Genomic DNA, 21,505 nt, shown 5'->3' with positions numbered 1-21,505 from the left:
TCCTGCTGAGGTAGTTGTAATACAACCCTCACTTCTTGTATCTTTTATTGCCAGCTGTGGTTTGATAAGATCTCTTTGCATTTCTTCCTTATACTTTCAGAGACAAAGCGCCAAAGAATTGCTCAAACATAGATTTATTAGGAATGCTAGGAAAAGTCCCAGACTTCTTGAGAGAATAAGGTGTGACGCTTCTTTCTCCATCTTTGGTTTGTGGTTCTAGTTTTGCACCTCCACTTATTTGATTGTTATGTTTCATAGGTATGTGGTTTAATGTGTAGTTGGTCTTTGAGCTTGTCTTTCTTGTTTGCTTTATGCCAAAAGAAAATCCAGAATGAGCTCGACAGTTATTCTGTCAATTTCCCTTTTTTTTCTTCTTTATAGAGAACGGCCAAAATACCAAATAAAGGAGGATGGAGAGACTCCAAAGAATGGTCCAAAAGCTCTGGCTGAGCAATCTGATACTGTTAAAGTGCCTAGAGATGAGAAAGGCCAAGGAAATGCTGGAGATAGGTGGGTGGAATATATGATCTACACATGGGTTCTAACCTGCTTTTTTTTTAATTATCAAATTCTCAAATACTTGTATATACAGTAATCAGGTAAAAACTGTGAAAAACGCCGGGTGGGACTTTAGTGTTGATGGATCTCAGGGCATTGGAACAGTTCGGGCTCTGAAACCTCCTCATGCGAGGGAAAGGCGCCAAGAAGTTCCCTCTAACCAGACCTCGCAAAGAACATCATGGACTAGTGGTAGCCAATGGTCATCTGCTTCTGGTAGTACGGTTCCTGAAGCATCTGAAGGAGTTCTTAAAAGAAACTCTTATCAGAATGACAATCAGGATGACTTCCATGAGGAAGTAAGATCCTTTGCCCAACATGTGCCCTGATACAGTCTCTGTTTACTTGCACCTTTTCTTTGTTGTCTGTCTGGTCGACTGGAATTATCTTCCTAACTCGACAAATTTATCATGATCTATTCTGTTTTGAGTTCAGGCAACCATTTCTGGGTTTGATTAAGTTCTCTTGAAGGATTACCACATCTCAGAACCTTTCACATTTTCTACCTTCTGTTATCAATATTTACTTTTTTCTTATAAGATGGTAAACTTTATCAATATTTACTTACCTATAGGAATAAAGTTATCATTGTTTTTCATATCCTCAAACTCCCTCAAGATGACTCCTTCAGTGCTCAAGAGATAGTTGATGTTAACTTTATGCCCTTCAAACCTGTGATATCATCGTGATTTCTGAATTTTTAGGATGATTCATCACTCGGCGGCTCTGGAACTGTTGTCATAAGATCTCCTAGAAGTTCTCAGTCATCTTCTATTCTTCGTGATCAGAGCTCGGTATATGGTTTTTTCCTTCCTTTTTCCGTTTTAACTACACAGTATGTGTTTTAAACCATTGTCTTGCTGTGCCAACAACCAGCATGTCTGATTCCATTTCCGTTTGTAGTCTAGCAGCAGGTATGCATCTTTTGATGATGCTTCTACAAGTGGAACTGTTGTTGTTCGCGGACGACATGATGACTTTGGATCACCCCGGACCCCAAAATCAAGACTAGGAATTCAAGAGAGAAGTTCAAGTGCTTCGGAAGACAGTTCAGCAAATCTTGCAGAGGTTATTTGAGAAACATTTAATTTGATTTTAGCTGTTGGATTATTTTCAGCTAAGGATATGTGAAGGCTCAATGTATATGGTGAGTCATGGATTAATCATCAGATTTCTTTTAACAATAAATTAAATGTTCATCTAGGCAAAGGCAGCGATTGAAGCGGGTTTCAGAAGGGGAAATGCCAGAGAAAGATCTGGAATTGGTAAGATTAGCAACGACGGGAAGGCTAATCGAAGAAGGGAACAAATGACAGAAGGCTCAGATTATTCGAGGTGCGTCTAGATCCTAGCTTCTGCTCGTTGCAGAATTTTGTAACGTTATTCTTAACAGGAGGCTGCAACCTTGCAGAAATTCCCATGATCACTTTGAAGCACAGAAACAACTACCAAGATCACAACTGAGTGATGATGAAGATGACTCAAAACTGGCGTCATTGTCTGCATCCTTGTCAATTGTGCTCATGCCTTCCCTAAAAGAGGTGCACTGCTATATGATAGCTATATATAATATTTGCTATCCTCAATTACAGTTAGTTGGGATATATCTCGCCATCTCTGCCCTTCTTTTCTACACAAGGATTAATAGGTTAGGAATGTTCGAAGGTTAAGCACAATAATTTTGCGTCGAAATGTTATTAACTTGTGAAGGGCCCATTAATTGTACAATGCATTCGTTTATCGGGTTTATGGTGTAGGTTCTTGGCGGTGATTCAAAAGGGACCATTGGACGTGAAGTTTCGAGATCCCTTGTGAACATGGAACGTGAAAAACCTGGTTCTTGTGAAGCTTTTGTTGCCAAGGTGATTGAACATTTGGGAAGGTACTGTAACTTTAATGAACAAATATGCCATATATATGCATACAGACGCAATGTGGTTGGTGTAATGGTCGGATATTTGATCTGATGAATCCCCGAACGAACCTACGTTGCAGTTCGAAGGAAGCTTCAATGAAAGAATTGCAGGAGATGGCAGCTCGTGTTTTCGCTAAATCTACACCCTCTGATGCAGAGAACAAAAGAAAGCAACCTAACAAAGAGCTCAATTCCAACGCCAACCTTAGCCCCCTCGCAAGATTCTTACTCTCCAGGTTTGAAAATTATCATACAAAATATATATGAATCTCTTACCAACTCCTAGATGAAGAAACAAACTTTAAAAAATAAATACAGGAACTTGTCCCATCTCTAGCTAAAATCACGAGGATTTTGCAAGGACTCCTACAAAAACTTCTCACGCATTTGACGTCGTTTCTTGTTTGGCATGTCGTTTTTGGGGAATCCCCGTATAATTTCGTGCATTTCTTTTAGAGTTCTTGCAGAATTCATTCATGACTTTAACTAAAAGTCGGAAAAAGTTTGTGTATTTTTCTGTCTGAGAATGTTAAAATTCGTATATTTATGTGGGATTTTCCGTTATTATTAATAATCTTTACGTGGTTAAGATATATAGCATTTGGGTAGCAAATGGATAGAGTTTGATACCAATTGATATAGTTTGGATAGTTTAAGAGTGGAGGCTTGACCCTCCTTATATATTGGTCCCAAATCTATCTCTTTCTCTGATGTGGAACACTTATCAGATTCTGTTGTGTGTGCAGATGGCAAGGTCAATCTTCTCGTGATCTTAATCCAATTTGAGACAGAACAAATGCTCCGCGCCCTTTGTGGATTCGTACTGTCTCCATTTTTATGCATTGAATTTTGTGGTATTTATGTGCATATAAAACTTGTTAGAGAAATTTGTATTGATGTGTCCTCATTTTGCATTTCTTTTCTTCGTTCTCAAAACATTTCCCGGGTTTTACAAGTGGGAAGCTTGTTCTTAGTTGTACGGCGGGGTTTGGTGACAAAATTGTAATCTTTCTGACGTTTCATTTATATTTATTTATTAATTTTACGTCCACTATGATTCGATTTCTTCTTCAACGTTATCATTCGACACAAAATGATACTTTACAGAGACACAAAAGACTTCATTGGACTTTTTTTTTTTTGGTTATATATTCATATTCAAGCTCATGATATATATGCATGATCCATCCAGCATATATGTATACATATATATATGGATATAGATAAATTATTGTAATAATACTATGAAAAAAGTACATGACTCCATTGTTAGTATCCAAGAGAACAACAGCAACAAGAATCTTTACGATAAATTCGTAGGTTTTCGGCGTAATTTAAAATAATTAATTTATTTATCTATAAAAAGAAAAGGGAAGAAAAAAAGATGGCGGCGGCGTCATTGAAATGGTCAAAAGCGGACACGTCACCTGACCCCACCCGCAATCTAACGGCGGTTTGCAGGACCTCCAATACATACAGTCATGCATATATACATACGCGCGTGCAAATTCCTGCTTTAATCTGATAATGCGACTATGATTCTGTCCATCTTTTTATTTACGTACGTAAGACACACACGTACGTATATATCTTATATACATGCGTGTGTGTATATGCGCATATATAAACAGGTGGTACCATCATATTATGGATCGGCGAGTTCAAAGAAATCAACCACGTGGCTCAATGCTAATGGGACCCACCCACGAAAAGGAATAATTATTTTCAGAGCCGACGCAACACATTCTGTCTCCTCGCTTTCCTACATGCCGCAGTGACACCTGTCCAACGTTAAGCTCCCACGTGTTCATTTATCATTGGTACATGATATTGCAATGCTTTCTTTAGTTTGACTAGCACGTTAAAACTTCCCCAGTTTCCCTGAATTTTCAGTAATTTACATAGGAACCCTATTTTTTGAAAAGTGACGATTTTGCCCTATATTTTATCTGAACACGAGAATCATACTTTGGTATTTTGCGATTTTTTTTATAATCTAAAATTTTATCAAGCTTTCGACTCACTAAATCTCTCTGAAGACGGAAAAAATATAGATGAATATTTCTTTTCAAATAGGGATTCAAATACGAATTGATAAAGAGTTTTGACTCACTTCTTACTTGTTGAGTCATGAATCATGATCGACTTTAGGTAATATTTCGTGAAATTGATATATGGTTTTTTATTGAGGGAACGAATATTGAAATTTTCAGCTTTTTTTTTTTTGTTTTAACTGTTTGTGTTAAATAAAATTAAATCCAACGTTAACAATTCTGAACCCAGAACTTTTTAGTTAAGTATTTTTTTTTTGTATAAATGCTCTTTAGAATAGAATCACTATGATTTTAATCGATTTTTATATTATTTTTTTAAAATATTATAAAGTTATCTCACATTCTATTCAATTAAATTAAAATTATGTATCATTAAAATTTAAATTGTTTTTATACAATACTATAATCAAATAATATAAAAATCATTATATTATATGTTAATCAAATTTATTTAAGATATAATTATATTTTATTGATTTTATATAATATACCATTAGCGATATCATACAAACGAGTTATTTGGTTCGAATCGAATCAAAATAAATTGGATCATTTTGAGTTAGACTCGCCATATTTGTTTTCAAAGGAGGTAAAAAAATCTCGTCTCGCTTCGCTTCGATTCGAATTGTCTGTTTTACGAATTAAACAAGTTCCCAAAGAAAAAAATATTATTTATTTATTTTATAAAAAACAAATAAATAATATTTTAAGATGAAAATTAAATATAAAACTCAAATATGTAAAATAAATTATACACATAACCAATAAAAAATTAAATTAAATATTATTTTTTCATAAAATATAATCAATATATATATATATCACTTCAGGGACTAGTTCGTTATACTGGGTGGCCAAAACTCCATATGATGAGCTAATTTGTCATATTAATTATTTTGAAATGGACGTTAAAAATATCGATTTCTCTCTTTTTTAATTTAAAGACGTTAACTCGAGCGAATTGAATTCATTTTGATACCTAATATCTGTTTTTTTAAGAAAACATATTGAGCGTGTGGGTCTCGCCCTTACGACCACCACAGCTTATGTTGATTTACACGTGTGAGTCATTGGTTACTATTTTCTATGATTTTTATGAATTATTCTCATCACAATTTTTTTTTTTATTTTTTTAAATTAAGATATAATGTTTATTATTTTGATACAATTGGATAACCCCAACCCCTAACCTTTTTCTGTATTTTTTTTTGTGTAATCTTTTTCTGTATTTTTATTATATAATAATAAATATTTCCCATGTGTGTGCAATGTGCATCGTGTCAACCTGCTCACTCTCTTGACCCCGTTTGTTTTTTATTCGTGATAGATTAATTACATTGTACAATATTACTTAAAAATTAGCCATAAAATGTCTCGCACTTTTATGATAATTTCCCCATGAATCCATGAAAAAAATCATGGCTTTTTTGTCTCCCTTTAAAACTTTTTAAGGTTGAAAAAGAAAGTCAAATTTAATCATTGAAAATTTTTGTAATATGGAAAAAAAAATAATCTCACGGAATTTAATATTGAGTATCATGGCGGAATAATCTTATATAATAATAGTAATTAATTGTTCATTTAAAAGAGATCTTATTTTGGGGAGCCAATAGAGTGGTGCCGAGTCAACGGGGGGCTTAGGGACAGGGAGCGAAAGAGTAAGAGATAGGGGGCAAAATGGACCACTTATTGAAAATTTAATTATTAATAATCATAAATAAAAATAATAATGAAGGAAAATAAATAGAAAGAGAAAGCATCAGATGAACTTCATCGTACGGTGGAGATGCAATGCACGTGACGACAACACAGAATCCCCCCGACATAAACCTCGTCAACACGGAATTTACATCTTCCGCACGCTTTACGTTTAAATTTCTTCACGCGTATATCGGTTTGAGTTGACATTTCGCATTCCGAACCGGATCTCAAACCGGTTAGCACAAATAGCAACCCACAAGGTTCATTTTTTTAATTGAAATTTGGAACAGTGTATCCCAATTTCTCCCTCTTTCCTAATAATAATTTCGATACTTATTGCATTTACTATATATAAATATACAATGGTAGATACAGAAAAATTTATAATTGGGGGTAATGAATAATGATATACTTATTATAATTTTTTAGGGATAGATTTAAATTTATTATGGAGTCATTTAACAATTTTTATTTAAAACTTGTAAATAAATTAATTTGTTTAATAAAAAGAATGAGGGTATATATAGGTATAAGATCCCATTGCTAATGAAATATTTCAAAAATCATAAGCAGCCATCGTTTGAAATATTTTTATGTTTTGCCCCAAAATGTATTAAAATTCATAATGTATACAATATACCATAGGTTTCAAATTTTTGTTGGACAAAAATACTTATAAAATCCGGAAAAAAAAAGGATAACAACATATTTATTATCACTAACGAGGAAAACGATCTCGTGATAATAATATAGGCATATAAACCAGATATAAGGGGATGTATATATTAAAAGCTCGGAGAGTGGACCCCACATCTTTGATTTGGTCTCCCGTCGGTGCCGCCTCTCTCTTTTTAAAGAAAATAAAAAATAAAAAATGGAAATGAAGGGAATAAGTATGGGAAAGAGGATCGCCCGTCCACGTGGATCCACAGATGAATCTAGCCGTTGGATCTACACGAAGAGAGAGAGAGAGTCTCTCATTCTCTCTCCACCTAAAGCCGCCTTCAAAACGACGACGTTTCCTCAACCACTCAAATTATCCTCTCATTATTTCATTACAACTACCATTTTAAAAAATCGAAATATTTAAGGGGAAATATTAAAATATAAGATGGAGGACGTCACACATTACAGATCAGGGTTATTATGAACAATAAATGTTTATATTAAAAATTCAAAGACATTAAATTTTACAAATATCACATCAAAATATAATGAAACTTTTTTGTAAATTGAATTCGAACCGCTATGAATACCAACATAACATACAATATGTTTTTTTTAATACAAGGAAAGGAATGGTGAAATCATAGCCGAAAATATGCATAATTAAAGATATCTAATGCTTGGAGTTGTTCAGGGGAGGTCCGTACATCCAAAGAGTGGGGTCCACTTGATGACGTAAGCAGAGCCATCCCACCACGCCGGCTGCGTGTCCGCTTGACACTTGCAGCCATTACGCATATTCATCCCTTTTTTTTTTTATTACATTTTATAGGTTTCCTATTTATTTATTTATTTGTATTTTCAGAAGAAAAAAATATCCCCCCTCTGAATTATTATATATCAAAAGCGAAAATTATTACTTTTATTTTCATAATTGGAAACGAAAAGAACAACAACTGAGAAACCAAGGAGGTTTCACAGTTGCAAAAAAACTAACACAGAATTAGTTCATACCGGCGACTATGTAAAACAAGAATATGTACACGTCAGCTCAAATTATGGTTCCCCCTCTTGATTTTTCTAATAAACGGTAATATTAATTTTTTAACGGAAAATTTAATTTCTCCCATCTAAAAAAAAATGCTCAGGCGTGTTCCACCGGAGGAGGCAAGTTCAGATCTAGATCTAACGGTGGAGATCTCTTCTCCGACCCTCCCTCGAAATCGACGACCGACGACGAGTCCGACTCGCTCTGGGCCCCGTGCGCGGCCGCCCCAGCTCGGGCCATCCCCATCAGCTCCAAGAAAGACACCGGACGCGCCATCGGGATCTGATAACACGCGCCACCGCGGCTGAGCTCTAGCTCCGGCGACGCCGAAGGAGGAGACGCGCAGTCGAGCGTGCTGCTCTGGCTAGGGCTGCGGACGATGGGTTTGTCGTTGAGGTGGAGGGAGGGGAAATTGGTCTTGGCTTTGGCGCCACGAAACTCACGCGCCGCCGTGTCGTAGGCACGCGCCGCCTCCTCGGCCGTGTCAAAGGTGCCTAACCACACACGTGTCTTCTTCCCGGGGTCCCGGATCTCGGCGGCGTACCGACCCCAAGGACGCTTCCTGACGCCCCTGTAACGGATCTCCTTCGCATTCGGGCTCGGACCAACCGGGTCGGGTCTCGGACCCATCTTCCCCATCTCTGTATATGTATGTATGTGTATATATGTATGTATGATGATGAAGGGCAGGGACGTGGGAAGGGGTGTGTGTATATATAGGGAGGGAGAGATAGTGAAGAGACGCTCCTTTTGGGGGATGGCTTTTGTTGTGAACAGTCAAAGCAACAAGTTAAGCGGCTTCCCTCACACGAAGCGGTTTTCCTGTTTTCTTTCTGACACCCACTTGTCTCTCGCCACGTGTCCCTTCTCCCGTTCTTATCCAACGTGGTCTTCCTTATACTGATTGCTGCTCTACACACCATACGTACATATACGATTATGATACGACCGCCTCCTTTTATTTTTTTTAAATAATAAATAAGACGTCCTGTCATGAGGGAGCTTTTCATTGTTTCTGCTCGTTTCGAAATCGATATAATTTATTTATAGTGCACGATTTTATCAAATATTCGGACTAATACAATTTATGTTCAATTATTTTTGTTCCAAATTAAATGTTTAAAGATTAAAGATAAGTATGACACCACATATTGGTATATAAGTCAAGCGAAAAAATTTAGCTAAATAAAGTAAAATACGTTACAAGCGGCGCCTAAAAAGCAGAGAGGGAAACGGCGTTTTAGTATGACGCCAAAAAGGAAAATAAAATAAAATGGAGAAAAGGCCAAAACGTTAAACGTGGTGAATCGCGTTGATGTGGGGCTCAGGAGCCGCGTTATCACTTTCCGCGGCGTGTGAGATTCACACGCGCGTGGCAGCGATGTTTGACTGTTTTTTCCCAAGCCGCCCTTCCGCCCAGAAACAAGACATATGGGCCCCACATTCCCAAATTTTCCTTTTTTCATTTATTTTATCCCCAAATCCCGTTTTTCTCTGATCGAAACATGCCACGTGGTCAACGAGACACGCGGACAGCGATCAACCAAAACATGTCTCTACCAGTGATCACACGTTGTCCGAAGTAGATCTTCAGTGGATCGAGGAACTTCACGATGATTTCAGCATGCTCGGGTTCAGAATCCGTGCAGATATGCATTATGAATAGCTCATTGGCTTCGCGCAGGAACTCCCGAGCAAAAGGACGTAACTTTATCAACAAGTCACCGGAACGACACAGATCGTCCCTTGAATCCGCTTGTCGAATCAGATACCTCTCCTTGGGGGAAAGCCGATAAACCCTAGAGCAGTGGACGAGTGTGTGATTTAGATCAAGAGCCAAGTGAAGCTTCTTCGCTCCGTAACCCATCCCCGATCTTCGACGCTTCAGGGAATTTACGAATCCGTGGCTCAGGTGTAAACCCTTTTCAAGGTAATGGAAATCTCTCACAGCATGGTCATCCACTTCCGAATCGCACCGGCAACAGTACCCAGATCGACCGATTGCATGATCACAGCAAGAACCAGACATTGTTTTACGCCAAGAAGTATATGAACAGAGAAATCCGTACAACTCGGGAAGAGATATCACCCGAGAAGTAATATTTTATATATATATATATATATATATATATATATATATATATACGTACATACCCCCAAATCCAAGTGGGATACTATTTAGACATAATCCTAGTCCCCTCAGGAATCTAGTTGGAGATTTCCCACGAAACCCCTCGAGTCTCAATCTCGATTTGGTTAGGGTTTTTCTTTTTTTGGAAAGAAAAGGGGAAAGATACTATTTGGGTTTTAGAATCTAGTTGCATGAGCCGAATTATGTTATTCTTTCTATCTAAAACATAGAAATAATATCTAATCTAAATATTATGTAATCTTCTCACATATTCTCTAACGGTTTTCTATGATATTATTCGTATCTTTATAAGATACAAGTAATGTTTCCCTCATGATTCTAGTTTTAAATCGAACAAGTATCGAAAGCTATATATATATATATATATATATATATAGCTTGGTTTGGGATCAATTTATTGTTTGTAATTGTTTCTAATAATCGAATCTTAAGAGATGAGTTCGATTCACTTGTTTTTATCTATAATTCAAACTTATAAATAAAAAGAAAAAATCACCCCGAATCAATGAAAGGACCGATTAAAAATTTTAAACTCATCTCTTTCCTTTGTTCTCTTTGTTTTTTACTTTTATTAAACTTGTTTCTTTCCTAAAAAAATATAGAAATAATGTTTCCCTCGTCTCAAACTTTTTCGAGCCCACTTCATTTTATACAAGTTAATTTTAAAAAGTATTATTATTAAAATTAATTAATAATTTTTAAAAATTATTAATTTTTATAAGAATATTTAATAATAAGAAATAAATTTTGTAATCTTTTATTATGTATTAAAGATATAATAATAATAATAATAATAATAATAATAATAATAATAATAATAATAATAATAATAATAATAATAATAATAATAATAATAATAATAATAATAATATCTTAAAAAATAATCCATAAATTTAGAGTCTTTATTACAAATATAGCTGATTTTTTCTTTTAAAATAAAAATTTTCAAATTGTTCATAATTTTTAGGATTTTTTTGAGAGAAATCCTAGATGATAAATTATAAAATATCTTATTTAATCAATATGAATATCTAAAATATATAAATAATATCTAACATAAATATTAGATAAGATTATTATAATCTTCTCAAATCTTCTCTGACGATTTTCTATGATATTCTTTATATCTGTTAAAGATACAAGTAATATTTCGCTAATGTGGTTCTATTTTCAAATCGAACACGCACCGAAAGCTATGTATATATCCAAATAAGCGTTGTGTTTAATTATTTGCATGAACCTTGGCGAGTTTCATTGATCACTTCAGGTCCAAATGGTTCATAATTTTCAGGATTCTTATGAGAGGAAATCTAACGCTAAAGATGATAAGGTCAAAAAATACATCTAAGGCAAGGGAAACAATAGTCTCCAACCCAATGGTGGGCAAGTGATTGAAAGGGTGTTACTCTTGGGGTTCCGGTCACCAGTTCGAATCCAGCTATTAGAGAGGGAGGGGGTGTTTTCTCGGTTGGGAGGATGTTGCTCTCTGAGCCCTTGTCATCGAGCCCCTAAAGGCTGTTCCCGGACCTGAGGAGATGTTGGTTGGACCGAAGGCCCAGGTGAACCTCTCAGTTAACAAAAAAAAAAAGTCTCCAAGATCAGGGATGCAAGAAAACCCTAACGTCTCTTGGATAAACGGTATCTTGATGAACATATCGGAAGAACTTTTCATGAACTGTCTTGAGAAACGCCAGAGCATTCGCCAAAGCTCCATCCTTTTCGCTCTCGTCGCGATGGATCGGAATATTCTGATTAGTTACGCATCCAAACAGCTTTCTCTTGATGGATTTCGCAACGTCTACCACCGTCCTCCGCGGTTCGAAATATCCGTAACTCGCGATCGGCCGCAAGTTTCTCCTGTGTTCTGGCCACCACGCTCGGCATCTGTTATCAATTATAACTACACCACGTTCTTCGGCCAAGACAAGATCGAGAGTCTTCATATCGTAAGTATTGTCTGGACAAGTAATGACCCGATGTCGGAAATACACATTCTGAGGATCCAGAAACTTCAACGCTGCTTCTGCCCACTCGGGGGATAAATGTGTGTACACATACATTGTGAACATCTCGTTTGCTTCCCGGAGGAATTCACGGACGAAAGGCCGTAACTTTACCAGCACGTCGAGCGCTTCCACGACCCACAGATCATCCCTCGACTCAATTTCTTCTAGCAGATACTTTTCTCCGTTTGAAAGACGCGAGACATGACGGCAGTGTACGAGAATGCACTGCAGGCCGAGAACCAAGTGGAGCTTTTTCTTCCTCCGTAAAGAGTTCTCCGTCACCAGGCGTTTGGCCGATCCCACGAACTCGTAACTCAAGTGCAAGCCTTGGGAGATGTAATCGAATGGTAGGCAGTTGGGTTGGGGAGATCCGCATCGGCAGCAGCGACCGTGTCGAACCACCCAATGCCCACATCGCTTGAAAATCTGCTGTCCATCAACGGACGATCCACAATGGCAACACACGCCGTGAAGAACCGTACAATGATCACAGCCGGACATGATTGATTGATTTCCCACTGAGACACGAACTCCCCTTTTGTTAATTAATCCTGTTTTCAACTTGTTCGAGGATTGAGAAAATTCCCAAAACCCTAATCGAGAAGTAATTATATATAGAGGGTTTTCTTTTCAACAAAAGAAAAAAAATTATATATAGAGGAAGACGGAAACCAAGTCCAAGTGGAATATATATATATATATATATATATATATGCTCGTTTTACATTATCCTAGCCCCTTTAGGAACCTATCTATTATTGGTTATAAAATCCCTGTGATTACAATTTAAGGGAAACTTCAAAAAACCCAAAATTTGTTAAGAAAATATTTTTTTACACTAAAAATTTAATTACGTAAAATATTTTTTTGTATGATAGAATTCTAAATTCTATAATTCCATTGATTCATTTTAAAATTTATTGATAATAAAATAAAAAAATTTAGTTATATATTTATCCAATCTTTAACAATATCTAAATATAACAACAATCAACAATAAATTAATGCATTAAAAGGATCTATATATTATTTAACATATATTAATATTCAATATTCAAATTTTAAATTTAATTTTAACTTTTTCTATACAAATTTGAAAATTTTAATAACGTAATTAAAGGCTCCACAAAAATTTGAGACGGCTGTAGACATAGATACATATACAATGTCATATTCACATACACTTATAGGGTTTTTCATTGACTTGGCAAGAATACATGTTTTTTTTTTTGGCGATTTCCCCAAAAAATAATTAAAGCTTAAAAATTAAAAAATTCTAATTAGGGTTTGAAGCCACGTTGATCTCCTCTTCCTCCTCATCGTCGTCTTCTTCGCTCTCCACGCCCTCACCAACGCCGTCATTGTGGTTTTGATCCTCCATGAGAAGAGGTTCAAAAGTTCAAATCATCCTTTGCCTCTACGAATTGGGTTTCCAGTTTGTCCGCCGTCGTCGGGCTTATCCATATATTCTTTCGAGGCAGGCGCCGTGAATGAATTTGGTAACAGACGATGTGGCTTCGTTCATATCGTTCTTGTTTTCGGCCTTTCTGCTCCTGGCCTTCGTCAGAGTCAGATCACGACGGTGTTATATGGGCAAATCTCTCCCAATCATCATCATCATCATCATCATCATCATCATCATCATCATCATTCAATATTCAACTCCTCTGATTTCTCTTGAATTCGATCCTTATGTTCTCTATAGGGATTCAAACGAGATGAACCCGATTTTACTTTTGTTTTTTATTATGTTTTATGTTTATATTAACTAATTTTAATTAAATTGGTTTAAATAAATTTGGTTTGCTAATTTGTTACACATGATGTGTCACAAATAAAAAGGCCACGTCAGATAGGAAAACGGCAAGTTAACGTCGTTTAATGATGGATATTAATTTTGAAGCAGTTTTTGAATTTGTGAATATATTTATGTCAAATTTTTAATTTGGGATTTTGTGTGGCACATTTTGATGAATTAGGAAATTTTTATAGAATTTTCAGTTGTTATTATTATTATTATTATTATTATTATTATTATTATTATTATTATTATTATTATTATTATTATTATTATTATTATTATTATTATTATTATTATCTCTTGAATTGTTATAATCCTAGATGCTCTTCTGTATCACAGAAGAAGAGCAATCTTATGCAAGTAAGTCTATTAACAGAGAAATTTGTTCATAAAAATCCGTATGGAACCATCCCTCTCGAATCTCAACTATGGGTTTTGATGTGTGGCGTATGATGAATTATATCTTATATTTTATATTGAACTAGTTGTTTTGTTTTGTTGGCACTTCAAAAAAAGACAAGGTTTGGTACATTTTTTGACATAAAGTTTGTCCCACATCTCCTTTCTCTTAATTGCATCAAGTTCTTCTGTCATCGCAACTGTCCAACTGTTCTTGCGTGCAACTTCTTCATAGGTAGTCAGTTCTTCAACAACCAGCAAATGCAGACCCGTGTCTATTTCGAGTTCATGAGTAGCATTGTATATATCTTGTAGGGACCCGTACCCTCTTGGTCCCTCTGCCCCGTCTTCCTTCGTCGTAGGTGTTAGAGCAACTACATTCTCATGCTCGTAATTACACCAGATTGAATGCTTGTTTGGATATGCACTTATGTTTCTTGTTCTTCACCCATCAGTTGTTCTTTGTAATTAACAACCACTCGTCCTATTCCCCTTGTTTCTTCATTCTTCTCTTGATATTGCCAATCCCATTCCTCTTCCTCGTGTAATACCACATCCCGACTCACTGTTATTTTGTTTCTCTTTGGATCCAAGAGTCGACACGCTTTTGACCCTAGTTCATATCCGAACCATCCTTGTACTCCTGTTTTCGAGTTTCACATAGGCGACACATCCGAAAACTAATAAGTGTTGAACCTTAGGGGTTTTCCTATTCCATATCTCATGGAGTCATCCCCAACACAACCGTGGTTGGTGATATGTTCAAAATTGTCTTCGCTACTTCTATCCAATAGATAGATGGTACGTTTTGTTGCTCAAAGGACATCTTGACAATTGTTTGGTTTCTTCTTTCTATAACCTCATTCTATTGCGGGGTATAAGGTGTTGTCAGGTGTCAGTCGTGAACTTTTAAATTTTCTTGTTCAGTTTGTCTTTTAACCTCATCCTTCAATTGAAGAAAAAAATAGATTATTCCATTAATTTCCAAAATATGGGAGAATCTCGACCAAGATCAATCACAAATATTGCAAGATCAATCAAGAGTATTCTCAGAAGATTCTAACCGTTGGAAGTTATTATACAAACTCTAAAATTTATCCATTTTCTTTCTGGGCACCTATATCTTCCCTTATGTATACACTTCCCTTATGTATACACTTACAGATTTATTTTATTTTATTAGTCTTTAGTCAATTCTCCTATTTAAATATTGTACATGTTCTTTGATTGATTATCAATTCAATGGAGTTTTTTATTTTTTTATACTTTTTATTATCATCACAAACGCCATAGTTTTTTACATAATATGAGAGTTTGTTTGATACTAAAGTGTTTATTATTTTTTTAATTTTTTCTCTTCCATTATTTCACTATACAATTTTAGGGTAGAAGCCTTCACAAAGCGTCTCTCTCAGCCAAATGAGAACCGAAGTGGAGAAGCGTCAAATTTGTCACAAAACGGTCAATCTTATTTTTTTGTTTGATACTAACGTGTTTCTTTTTAAATATTTCAGTTAAAATGACACCAAAATGTCATCATATGGCTTTGACATGGAAGCCCATATACGCGAGAAAGAAAATATATATTTTTAGTTCGATTTCGGAGGTTGGAATCCCGAAGGAGAACCATATGAAAAAGTAAATTTTTGTGAACATTTTTACAATAATGTTGTTCAATCGTTGCAAAAAAAAAAATTGTAAGCAAGCCTAAAACCAAATTGGTAAAACTTTTATTTTATTTTTTGTAATTTGTAATCTCTTTTAAATCTCATTTGTTTTCTTTTTTCTTTTTTTATTTCTTGTTCAGTTAGGTGATGACAAATCATCCTTGGAGTGGAATCTCAATGCGAGGAATACCATTGTGATGGTTGCTCTTCTGATAACAACCATCGGCATCACCGCAACATTCGATCCACGGGTGGTGTCGACTCAAATGGACACGCAACAGTTGGAAAATCCATCATCTTCATCTGCTTTTCAATTGCAAATGAGTTAAGCATGTTATGTGCTCTAGGAGTTGTGATGATATTCATCAACGTTATACCTAACCCAAAGAAGAACATGAAGAAACTGGTGAAATTCGATAGGTTCCTTATATGGGTATCTTTAGGCGAAATGAGAGTTTCTTACATTCTTACATGTATAGTCCAACCTAAAGAGCAATTGTAGCTTAGAGTTGTTGTTACCATTATCATAGCCATCGCTTTAGCTACTATTTTTGGTTCTACACATTCTAGGACCATGCAGGGCATCTTTAGACGGTATATCGTTGATTATATTGGTTCTTATGATGGTGAGAATATATCTTAATAGTTTTGGCCACACATGATAGGATATAGGCCGATCAGAGAAATATAATGCGGATTTTGTTATAAATAATGTATTTTGTCATTTAGAAAAGATTACATTGTTTCTTGGCATATCTGAATGTCACTTTACAAGTTTGGCCTTTGATGTGTAGCGTATGATGAATATATCTTATATTTTATGTTGAACTAGTTGTTTTTTCTTGCTAGCACTTCAAACAAAGACAATGGTTTGGTGCATTCTTTGAACATGTGGACAATAATTTTTTTTTGGGTTGATTTTGATGACATAGTAAATCGTCTATACTAATGCAGTAGGAATGCAAGTATTCATAGATTATATATCGATGAATAAGTATGTCATGCTAAGTGTCGTGTTGTCAGATACATATTTTTTTGCTAAGTGTTTGTTGAACAATCTTGAAATACAAGAGCGACGTGTTAATGCTTAAACCCATGCTTCAGTTTGCAACTAATTAAAAGATCATTTATCTTGGCCTGTTGGTGGAGAGAGCAGATGTTTTTTTCATACGTTACGTGCTGATTTTTCTCCTTTCTATGGCTACTTGGCAGGCTCTCAATAGATATTGGGGAGGACAAAGTGATTTATGATTCATTGTTGAAGTTTGAAATCAACGTGATGCGCTCAACAAGGAGGAGGAAAAAAATACATGTCGGATTGAAGTGATCAAATTGGAGAGGAGATTGTGTGTGTTGATCATTTTGATTTAGATGAGTGATATTGCTGACCTTGAGAGAAAAAAGTTCACAGGGATTCAACATTTTCAGGGTACTTGACTTGGAATGCCAAGTTGAAATTATTGAAATCCATGTGTTCATAGTAGGTGCCAAAACTATGGAGGTTGCAATCTTTATTCTAGTATATGTTATAATTGATGACTTTGTATTTGGACGGACTATCTTCTATATAACCTAATTGTTAAATGAAAACTTTCTTTTGAATCTGAAAATTTGTCACTTTTTTTAATAAAATCATTTGCTATATCATTAAGAGAGAGGATACTATTTATTCAACATTGCTATTCATTTTTCATGTTTCTTAATGTTACCCGTGGAAATTTGGGACATAAGATTCCTGGAAAGTGTCAAAATATGAAATCTTCTTTCTTATTATTATTATTACTAGTTGAAGAACCGTGCGATACGCGGGTTATTATGTTTTTAAATATTTCAGGTTAAAATGCCACCAAAATGTCATCATATGGCTTTGACATGGAAGTCCATATACGCGAAAAAGAAAATATAGATTTTTAGTTCGATTTCGGATGTTGGAATCCCGAAAGAGAACTATATGAAGAAGTAAATTTTTTTGATCATTTTTACAATAATGTTGTTCAATCATTGCAAAAAAAATGTAAGCAAGCCTAAAACCAAATTGGTAAAACTTTATTTTGTAATTTGTAATATCTTTTAAATCTCATTTGTTTTCTTTTTTCATTTTTTGTTTCTTGTTCAGTTAGGTGATGACAAATCATTATTGGAGTGGAATCTCAATGCTGAGGAATACCATTGTGATGGTTGCTCTTCTGATAACAACCATCGGCATCACCGCAACATTCGATCCATCGGGTAGTGTCGATTCAAGTGGACACGCAATAGCTGGAAAAATCCATCATCTTCATCTGCTTTTCAATTGCAAATGAATTAAGCGTGTTATGTGCTCTAGAAGTTGTGATGATACTCATCAGCGTTATACCTAGCCAAAAGAAGAACATGAAGAAACTGGTGAAATTCGCTAGGTCCCTTATATGGGTATCTTTAGGTGGAATGAAAGTTTCTTACATTTTTGTCTGTATAGTCATGCCTAGAGAGCAATTGTGGCTTAGAGTTGTTACCATTATCATGGCTATCGTTTTAGCTACTATTTTTGGTCTTACGCATTCTAGGACCATGCATGCAGGGCATGTTTAGACGATATGTCGTTGATTATATTAGTTCTTATGGTGGCGATGATAGATCTTGATACTTTTTGCCACACATGATCGGATATAAGCCGATTAGAGAAACATAATGTATATATACACATTTTTTTTGTTTTGAATTATTCAATTTAGACTTGAATTTTATTAGGTATAAAATTTAATAATTTATATACTTAGTTATATAAAATAACAACGGTATGAAAAACGGATTAAGTTTAGCAAAATTTATCTGCCACTTTATTTTTTTAAATTCCACTTTAAAATCTTATTATTTAGTTTTATTAAATTAATAAAATATATAATCAAATATAAAATAAATAAATATCGCAATCATAAATCATCTAAAATAAAAAGTTAGTAATATAATATATTATTATATAAATTAGTGCATTTGGCGGAGAAAATATATCTGTAAAAAAAATACATGAGACCATGTTTGTCAAAATAGAGAATAAATTTCAATTGCAAATATGTATATATATATATACCCCTGAATATGACTGATTTATTCGGAGAGAGTCCATAATAATTTTTCGATTACTTCAACCAGAAATTCGATCGTTCGATATAGATGGATAGATAATGACGTATTGATTGATAAGATATATAAAAAATATTAGTTAATTTAATATAATAATTGTATTGTTTTATATATGAAACTATTAAATAATATAGAAATTATACATGTTCAATAACTAACGTTGTTTAAAATTGGATTTGCATTATTGAAGAGTGAACGAATTTGTACAGTAAAAATAAAATCATCCTATGTAGAAAGCAATTCTGTTCTTTTTCTCTATTACAATATTGTCATGTAACGTCTATCTCAATTAATTTTAAAAAACATAGATCAAGAAGAAAATATGTAATAATAAAGTGATTCCGTTTTTTTCTTTTATTGTATTTCTTGTTTAATTTTTGATTTTATTATAAGTTTTTATAATATTAATTTCGTTATATAGTTATCATTATGTTTTTAATTTTTTTAAATTATTTGAACTAAATAAAAAGATTGATAGTGTGGATTTAATTATCTTTTGTATTACTTAGGTTTTTTTACAAAATAATTTAAAATTAAAACATCACATTTTGATAGAACAATCTTTTGAAAAAAATTTCGTCTGTGTTAAAATTGAAATTATGTTTTTGATACCTACATGTGATGAAAATAATGTAATTTAATATCGTGAGACTGTAAAATAACATTGAGAGAAATAAACTAATACAATATCATCAGACTGTTTGAAAAGAAGTAAATTAATGCTTTATGCAAGATAATTCTTCCAAATTTTTAATGTCTTTATTTTTTATTCATTATCTTTTGATATAATTGCTTTCTTTTATAGAAATGGTCAATAGTTAGATGACAATTTGGTACACTTCCATAAAGATGCATTCATATATTATATATATATAGGAAAAATGAATTTGTCATTGTTCCTTTATATTTCAAAAGGTTCAAAATGATATATCTTTCAAAATATTTTTGTTTACCTCAAAGTTTTACTTCCAACAAATTATAAATCAAAATCTCATGTGTTTACATAGATAGATAATTAAACAAATAGAGATGACAAGTCTTTGAATGAAAAGCAACTACAATTAATTTGATATGCCAAACAAACTGTTCATCACTTATAAATTTCAAGATGAAAGTTAAATGGTATTAACACATGAGACCATCACTGTCAATAAAAGTTACACAATATAGATCCAAATCATAGTCTAATATCTTTTCAAATACAAAAATAATAAATATATTCTTAAAAAGATGATTTTCATAAATAATATCGGATTCTGATTCTTTTCCATTAAAGATAAATAAAACAACAAAGCCAATGGATTATTAAGGATAGAGTCAAAATCAATAATACCAAGAAGCCCTATGATTTTATATCAAAACATAAGATACATACATTTTGAAAGATTAATCTAGATTATCAAACCATAAGAGCCGACAAACTCTTTTAATTCTCTTACCTAATCCACTACGTAATCTTATATATTGCATAATATACTGATTTATAATATCTGAAATTCATCTGAAGAATAATCGGCAAATTGAGTTTTGGTTATATCTTTGATATGATTGAACTGAAAACCCATGAGTGAGAATTATTTTTCTCCTGTTCATATAATTTTATAATATGCAATGTATATTTAATGGATCATTTTTAAAAATATATATATAAAAGAGAAATATCACTATTTTAGATTGTTATTTTTAGAGAAAAAATTTAAAACTTTGAATGGCATATTAATATATAAATAAACATTGGAATTAAGTTCAATAACCATTTAGGTTCGGTGCGATTAATAACCGAATAACCGCGGTTAACCGAACGATTATTAGAATATAGTTTATTCTTTTACGTTTTGCCCTAGATATTTAAGTAATTTTTTTTTACAATTTCACTTTCACCTCTCATACATTCACTCCTCACCTTTTAATTTTAAATGATTAAAAATTAGCTTGGTTTATTTGACTAAAATCTTATTTTAGATATATTATACATTTGTTACATCTTTGTTGTAATGGTTTGAAACAAATGAAGATGACAATATGGTGAAGGTTAAAGTTTTTGAAGATTGTTGGAGATTTTGTGGTTTAAGATTTGAATTGATAGTTTTGGAAGATTAATATTAATATCATGATGCAACTCAGAGGTTTTGAAGATTTTTTTAAACCTTTATATACAAAAATTTAATAAAATTCAAGTGGTGCTTTTAGTATGATCTCAAACTTTGTTTACATTAATAGTAGGAATATAAATTGTATGAAATATATCATCATGTGGTGTCTTTAATGGAACATCTATACTAATGCTTTATGTCATAGAGAAAAATCATATAAATAGTTTATGTCAAATTAATAAAAAAAAATACAAACCAAATTGAAACCCTAAAATTTTTTGTTAACTAAAAACCTAATATTTTAAATTACAATACACGATTA

General features: G+C 33.6%; 4 protein-coding genes across 7 annotated transcripts in view; 1 reads left to right on the top strand and 3 right to left on the bottom strand.

Annotated features, from left to right (window-relative positions):
• LOC104810460 (serine/threonine-protein kinase sid1-like) overlaps window positions 1-3,524 on the top strand; it is a 7,809-nt gene extending 4,285 nt beyond the window's left edge. For all 4 annotated transcript variants that reach the window (XM_010536777.1, XM_010536776.1, XM_010536773.1 and 1 more), the window contains exons 12-21: window positions 99-180; window positions 382-510; window positions 593-857; window positions 1,263-1,352; window positions 1,462-1,626; window positions 1,763-1,893; window positions 1,970-2,099; window positions 2,316-2,440; window positions 2,554-2,709; window positions 3,220-3,524. In XM_010536777.1, coding sequence (XP_010535079.1) covers window positions 99-180; window positions 382-510; window positions 593-857; window positions 1,263-1,352; window positions 1,462-1,626; window positions 1,763-1,893; window positions 1,970-2,099; window positions 2,316-2,440; window positions 2,554-2,709; window positions 3,220-3,259 — 1,313 coding nt within the window. In that variant the 3' untranslated portion in view covers window positions 3,260-3,524. The remainder of the gene's footprint in view (window positions 1-98; window positions 181-381; window positions 511-592; window positions 858-1,262; window positions 1,353-1,461; window positions 1,627-1,762; window positions 1,894-1,969; window positions 2,100-2,315; window positions 2,441-2,553; window positions 2,710-3,219) is intronic.
• A 4,272-nt stretch (window positions 3,525-7,796) lies between these two features.
• On the bottom strand, window positions 7,797-8,773 carry LOC104810459 (ethylene-responsive transcription factor 4-like). The gene has a single exon (XM_010536772.2). It carries the CDS (start codon window positions 8,579-8,581, stop codon window positions 8,039-8,041), a length of 543 nt encoding a protein of 180 aa, XP_010535074.1. The 5' UTR covers window positions 8,582-8,773; the 3' UTR covers window positions 7,797-8,038.
• A 685-nt stretch (window positions 8,774-9,458) lies between these two features.
• LOC104810601 (RNA polymerase II C-terminal domain phosphatase-like 4) lies at window positions 9,459-9,971 on the bottom strand. The gene has a single exon (XM_010536946.1). The coding sequence runs from the start codon at window positions 9,969-9,971 to the stop codon at window positions 9,459-9,461; it is 513 nt and encodes a 170-aa protein (XP_010535248.1).
• A 1,721-nt stretch (window positions 9,972-11,692) lies between these two features.
• LOC104810600 (RNA polymerase II C-terminal domain phosphatase-like 4) lies at window positions 11,693-12,601 on the bottom strand. The gene has a single exon (XM_010536945.1). The coding sequence runs from the start codon at window positions 12,599-12,601 to the stop codon at window positions 11,693-11,695; it is 909 nt and encodes a 302-aa protein (XP_010535247.1).
• Window positions 12,602-21,505: the final 8,904 nt, after the last annotated feature.

The sequence above is a fragment of the Tarenaya hassleriana genome, unplaced genomic scaffold, assembly GCF_000463585.1.
Source record: "Tarenaya hassleriana unplaced genomic scaffold, ASM46358v1 Cleome18, whole genome shotgun sequence".
NCBI lineage: Eukaryota > Viridiplantae > Streptophyta > Magnoliopsida > Brassicales > Cleomaceae > Tarenaya > Tarenaya hassleriana.
This window is presented reverse-complemented; position numbering and strand designations above follow the sequence as displayed.

Excerpts from the sequence above, each read along its gene's own strand:
- LOC104810459 (XM_010536772.2), bottom strand. The coding sequence starts at position 8,581 with ATGGGGAAGATGGGTCCGAGACCCGACCCGGTTGGTCCGAGCCCGAAT.
- LOC104810601 (XM_010536946.1), bottom strand. The coding sequence starts at position 9,971 with ATGTCTGGTTCTTGCTGTGATCATGCAATCGGTCGATCTGGGTACTGT.
- LOC104810600 (XM_010536945.1), bottom strand. The coding sequence starts at position 12,601 with ATGTCCGGCTGTGATCATTGTACGGTTCTTCACGGCGTGTGTTGCCAT.